The 6,491-nt window shown below is 39.8% G+C and overlaps 1 protein-coding gene across 1 annotated transcript; it reads right to left on the minus strand.

Annotated features, from left to right (window-relative positions):
• Positions 1 to 1,343: 1,343 nt before the first annotated feature.
• Positions 1,344 to 5,776, minus strand: lrfn5a (leucine rich repeat and fibronectin type III domain containing 5a). Its single transcript, XM_007893325.2, has 2 exons — positions 4,377 to 5,776; positions 1,344 to 3,598 (listed from the first exon to the last, which is right to left on the minus strand). Exons 1-2 carry the CDS (start codon positions 5,765 to 5,767, stop codon positions 2,656 to 2,658), a joined length of 2,334 nt encoding a protein of 777 aa, XP_007891516.1. The 5' UTR covers positions 5,768 to 5,776; the 3' UTR covers positions 1,344 to 2,655.
• Between the last annotated feature and the right edge of the window lie 715 nt (positions 5,777 to 6,491).

A 6,491-nucleotide genomic window follows, 5' to 3' on the forward strand; every position in this document is an offset into this window, starting at 1 on the left:
GGACAACCGGCATGCAGTTTTGCTTTCACATTGTGAGTAAGGTTTTATAATTTTAATGTGATTTTGATCCAGCTTTTATTCTTCCAAATGCAACATCCACAAATTTTCCAACAACGATTTAGGGTTCCCACGTAAATTCCTTTCTGAAAAAAGATAATAAAAATGACAGAATCACAGCTAGTTATGTCTAATATATGGATCCTGTTAGCTCAGTCATTAAGGGCAATTAGATGCGAGTATTCCAGCAAATTAATTAAACTGGAGAACCAAAGTCATTAAAATGTTAAAAGGTCCTTTCTTCAAACGGATCCAGATTTCAATATCAAATTGAAAAATGACAAAGGTATTTTCTTTGTAATACTGTAAAATAAGAAAGGTGAACGTGTCTTTCAGATGCTGACTCAAAATGTACAACTTTGTTTTCCTGAGGCTGCACGACACAAAACATGACTCTACTGAAAGCTGCAGCCTTTTAATACTTACTTCGAGGTAAATGAGAAATACAGATTTGCACACGGGGAATTATGCAAAGGTTTACAATTCAGAGAGGGGGCTATTCACCCACTGTATCTGTGCTGGTACAATCTTACCCCTTGGAGTCATCTGCTCAAATCCACCTTCTCCACATCCTTTAATATTGTGTAAAAGATAACATTTATCAAATTCTCTTTTAAAAGTTGTTATGGACTCTAACCTTAATATTCAATTTGTGGTATTCCAACAACTCTCAGTGTAAAAGAAGTCCTCTTTTTCTATTCTGGTAATATTTCTCAAAATGGCTTGTTATCAATTCAGCAGAAATGGTCGCTCTATCCACTCTGTCAAAATCACACATAATGTTTGAAAATTACATTGAAAGCATTCTACAATAAGATCCCTTAGATACTGCATCCAGGCTGCCTTTACAGATAGATAGAATACAGGTTAGTCCTCGAATGATTAATTTATCGTAAGGGCCAGTGATCAACAAACACAGGTGGTTTCTGTCTATAGATGTGGGTATATAGGAATCTTCTCTCTCAGTGCTTAAAAGAGGTTGAAAAAAAAAGTGAGACAGATTTCAAACCCGTTTAAATATCTAAATTTGTGTTTATTGTCAAAGGGTGAAACACATAGAAATAGGTTACACTGTTTGTTTTATTGAAATGAGTGAAACTTGACAGGTCTGGGTCAATGCCCCTTGAAAAATGAAATTCCGTTTTATCATTTCTCTGACTCCTGTAAGGTTTATGGTACACGCCCCATAAAATCCTTATGTGGATTGAGTAGCTTAAGTGTCAATTATTAGTCACTTCCTCCAGGTTGTCAAAGCATGATATAATGTGTGCTTCCCTGTCTTTACAGATTGCATATGTTGACAGGAGTCTTAACAATGTTCAGCAGATAATCGGGGTGAGCATGGCTTGGCTGGTCAAATCGGGTTGGGCTGCTGCCAGACAGGTTTGGTTCTACTTGCGGATTTTGTGCAAAATGGCAATTTATGCTCTCTGGCAAGGAATACTCTTCGCACTTGTGGTAAAACGTGACACGGAGCAAGCTCTCCCCTTGCCCCTTGACTTGCGGTGTAAATAGTTCAGTACTGTGATCGAGCTCAATAGGCTGAGAACATAGCAAAGAAGCCACACCAACCTTGAATCCGAAATGCAGCCTATTTGCTCATCTCTCCCAAGTAACGAACGATCTTAGCAAGCAGATTATCCTTTAAAATTCACCATGTAATAATGTGCTTTGTTGAATTCATTTTCACTTTAATGCCTGATCTGGTTTTAGATTAATTCAACTTAATACTTTTTCAGATCATTTGCACATTGCAGTTCCCAGTTGTTCTGTATTATCATTTTGCATTGGTGAAATTGAAGTTAAAATATGAATAGAACTAATTGAAAGCACTTTAATAGTTGGCCTCAATTCAGCTCCTTGTGACAGGCAATATTTTGTATGTAATGGCTCCTTTTTTGAGTGGCAGTCAGACTATGAGTACTGTATTTAAATGCAAAGATTACGATAGCACAATCATTACTTTTCTGCAACGGCACTGGCATCTTTATCGTGGAAGTTCAATCACTTAAACTGTTGGCTGGCAGTATGCAGTAACGGATGGGTATCTCTTAATACTTGAGCCACCACAAGATTCAGGCCCTGCCTAGTTGCACATTTAACAGCTATTCATCGTACTAACACTGGCCGAGTATACTTATTTAATCCTTTATTGTACACAACATAACAACACAGAGTTGTTTATCTGTACAGCATTTGCCTGAAAACAAAAGGCATTACCATTGTCACTGAAAAGAAACATACAGCTCAATTTTTAAAAAATATCAATTTAATAAGTAGTCCATAAATGGGCTTTTTTTTCTTTAAGATGCAGGAAACCATATTTCCTTGGTCAAAGGCTTCTGTGAAAATGTTTCACTGTTTAATTCCCCCAAACTCCAGAACCAGGAAGCCAATCCCTAATGCAGGATAAGGCACCAGTGCTAATTCATGCCCTTATGCCTTTCACTGCTGCCTGCTGATTTCTATCAAACAATTGCGTGCATGAGCTGGTCCGTTTACTACCTTGCTGGAAATACCATCGAACAGAAACACAAGCATAGAATTTCCGAATTGTTACAAGGCAATGTTCCTTTAATAGTAACAGATTTAGAGTGGTCACACGGTGCTCTCCATTATCCACTCAGAACTGGAGAAGACAGCTTTCCCACCATCAACATCAGAGTTAGCCAACTGTAACAACATTCCATTCATGGACATGCTCCTTTTTGACCACAGGCTGTTAATGCTTTGTGAATGAGTATAGCAATGATATTCAGATACCTCTGCATCCAGTGAATACCTCCGCTTAGCTCTGCTTATTTCTGTCGGCAGAGTAAGGAATTTGATAGACTTGGAATGTGCTCGTCTAAAAGTAGGGGTGTCTTTCAAAGAAATTTGAGCGCAGGTGGACTTCTGTAAAATGGCAGTATTTTCCTTTTTTTTGAGGGACTCGACATTGGTGAAAGCTTCCATTGGTGATTCCACGCTTGGATTTAGCCCAGCCTTTCTTTTCAGCTTCTGAGATGGACTAACACTTGCAGTCCAGTCGTGTGGCAGAGTGGAGGTAGTGGTCGAGCAGTCCTGGCTCAGAGTGGACTCTGACAGTTGTGTTTTGCTTTCGCTGGGATCTTTGTTACACCGTGTGATGTTATCGTCGTGGCCCATGGCTACTTTAGAATTGGAGTGGGATAGCACACTGCCACACATTTGCAAATGAGCTCCGTTGGTCTGAGAGTAGACGTTACTAACCTTTGTCATCTTGTGCTGGTCATTGTTGTTGCACACTTTGTATCTAATCATAAGGATGATAATAAAGACCAATACTGAGGCCACAATAATCCCACCTATTATGATTATCATGGTTCCTCCCAGAAACTGGGATGGCATAAAGTGGCAGCGAACATAATCCTGGTCTGTGGTGAACTCTACGCAGCCCACGACTCTGGTGGCAGTGAGGGAGGTGATACCATCATCATAGATTGCCAAGACACACAAGTCATACAGCGTTCCTGCAGCCAGGTTCGTGACAAGAAAAGTTTTGCTTGTGGATGGAATCATTCTGAGGGATAACATTTGGACTTGCGTTAGTACACCCAGAAAGTCATTACTTTACTGTTTCTTTTTCTAAATCAGTGGAACACATTTTGTTCTCTGTATCATTGAAGGCTTAGGGCGTGATACATTTTGATGCGTTTAGGGGAAGGTAACTACGCTTAACTTAAAAATGAGTGTGACTGTAGATTACCTTATAACAATAGCACTCATAGGATTCATTGACAGATTTGCTTTGCCTGCATGCAAACTGCACAATTACAGAATTTTACAATTCACAAACAATTTGACTTTGAAAGCCAATGCTTTGAAACTACTGAATATCTTCCTACTAGTGCACACAATAAACAAGTTCTAAATCTATAAAAAGGATTGCAAAAGGCAGATTAATTACCAAAGGATGCAACATCAAATTGATTTGGGATGTATTAACTAAAGTGTCTTTCCATTTCTATGCATTTTAACACAACCAACCACCTGAGGATGGACATCAACTGCAATGTGTCAGCATACACAGAATCAAGTCAGATTATGTTGCAGGATTAATGATCACTTTGGCATTGCGAGTGCTTTGCTCTTGCTTGTTTATTACCATAGAAAGGCAAACAGTGCATTGCATTAATAATTAATAAAGAACGGCATACTTACAATGCTGGCACAAGGCTGCAATATGACAATAGTAAGTGGTTTCACCCCAGTAATAAAGCACTGCATTAACAAAATCAATAAGCAACAAGCTGCTTATGTGCTTAACTCACAATATAGAAATATACAACACGACTCACCTGTAAACGAGTGAGTCATCGTAAGAGCCATTGTACTGGATCTGGAACATACGAATACCGGGGATATTATGTTGCAAATTAAATTTAATAAGTGCAGATGAGGATGTTGTCTCAGCAACCGCCACTCGTCGTTCTGGTTTAACTTTAGTGTCGCTGACACTGTTGCTGGTATTGGAACCAGATTTAGTAGAAGTAGAAATATCTGACGAACCCGGATCAGGCTCGTGAATATGGTTTGTGCTGTTGATCAAATGAGGAAGTTTAATGATGTGAAGTTCCACCATTGCGGTGGTTTCTCCGGCAGCGTTTGATGCAATGCAGGTGAAAGTGCCCGTATCTTTGACAGTAGTTATCAGGATGTCCAAGGTACCATTGGCATATAAGACTGTCCTGGACATATTTGAAATGAGTTTACCTTCGGGTGAACTCCAGTGTATCGACGGGTCGGGGTCTCCTATAGCCTTGCACTTCAGTGTCGCTCGTTGGCCTTCTAAAACTCTGAGCTCGTGGGTGTGCCGAGTAATGAGAGGCTGGTCACAGATGAACTCTTCCTCTGGGATGGACCAAAAGTATCTGCCTGTTAAATGTGTAGGTGAAGCACACGTCTCCAAATCATCCTCCCTTGAGAGCCGCCTCAACCATAGTAACTCACAGTTGCAGTGCAAGGGATTCCCCCCAAAACTTAACACAAAACCCGTTGGGTTCATGATTCCTAAATTGGCTAGCACCTGAACTCTCGTGAACAAAGGATCTGGTGGGAGCTTGCGCAATTTATTAGATGTCATGTCCAACCTGATCAACTTGTGGAGGTGGGAGAAGGTGCCTTCATCAATGTGCTCAAGCATGTTATGGTCCAGGCTGAGAGTATGCAAGTTGACCATTTTCTCAACCGCCTCCCATGGAATTGTTTTTAAGTTATTATAGGATACATCCAGTTCTTCAAGAGACAACAAAATATCACTAAACGCCCCAGAGGAGATTTCAATGAGTTGATTGTTATTGACTATCAAATGGTGAAGCTTGGAAAGCCTACTGAACATTTCGTTTGTAATCTGAGTCAGTCTGTTGCTGTTCAGATGTAAGGCCCGCAGGTTACACAGGTCTGAAAATGCTTGTGGCGCAATATGGTTAATTGTATTCCTTGACAACGTAAGGTCAACCAGGCCGGTCATGTTAGCAAAGTCTTTCCTTTTGATGCTTGTAATGAAATTATCTCCCAAGCGAAGCTCCACTGTCCGCCTGTCAATGTTTGGTGGGACAAAGAGAAGTCCTTTTTTGGCACAAAGAGTTGCGAGATTTGGAGACAGATTCTGACAGACACAACGTTTTGGACAGACCTGCGCCTTCACTGCCATGCCAATTAACAGCAGATAAAAAAGCAGTTTTTCCATTGTAAGTCAGGTTAAAGAGTCTAGAAAAGAAACAGAATATTTAGTGGATAATTGAAAAGCAGTTGAATCACATTAATAATAGGAACCCTGATGCATCTATGGATTTTCAACCAAAAGACCATGGCAGTAACTATTTCTGAAGATACTCGTCATAAGCATTCTGATTTATCTAAAATGCTAAACAACACAGCCGCCCAAAACAGAATAGGAGGAGATGGATTCATGGCTATAAAATTACAATAGAACTGGTTCTTGATCCTAGCTCTGCCATCAGGGAGGCGTCAAGTGAAGAGACCATTTGCAAGTGAGTCACCATAGAATAATCCATGTGCATTTCCTGCAAATTGGTACAATAGCATAGGCTTGAGAGTGTCAATCTCTCATCCCATCCAACATTTCAGCCAAGCAGTCATGTGAAGTCTACGAAGACCTATAAATAGTTGGGGAAAACAAATATCTTTAAATGGGGAGAATAATCCAAAGTGTGGAAAAAATTAGTGCATTGCATAGTTAATAACCTAATGCAGTATTCATTAGTGCTGCGCAGTTAAGTTCCATACAGCATAAAATTCTTGTCAATTATTAATCACTCTGCCTGAAAAATAAATGGCAACTGAGAGGCATTAATGACAATTCAAGGTTCTGCAGAGGTAACAAAATGAAAATCACTGATGGAAACTTAAAGTGACTGGGAAATGAACTGTTAGCATCTGTTTTGATGCAA

The sequence above is a fragment of the Callorhinchus milii genome, unplaced genomic scaffold (assembly GCF_018977255.1).
Source record: "Callorhinchus milii isolate IMCB2004 unplaced genomic scaffold, IMCB_Cmil_1.0 Scaffold9, whole genome shotgun sequence".
Lineage (NCBI taxonomy): Eukaryota > Metazoa > Chordata > Chondrichthyes > Chimaeriformes > Callorhinchidae > Callorhinchus > Callorhinchus milii.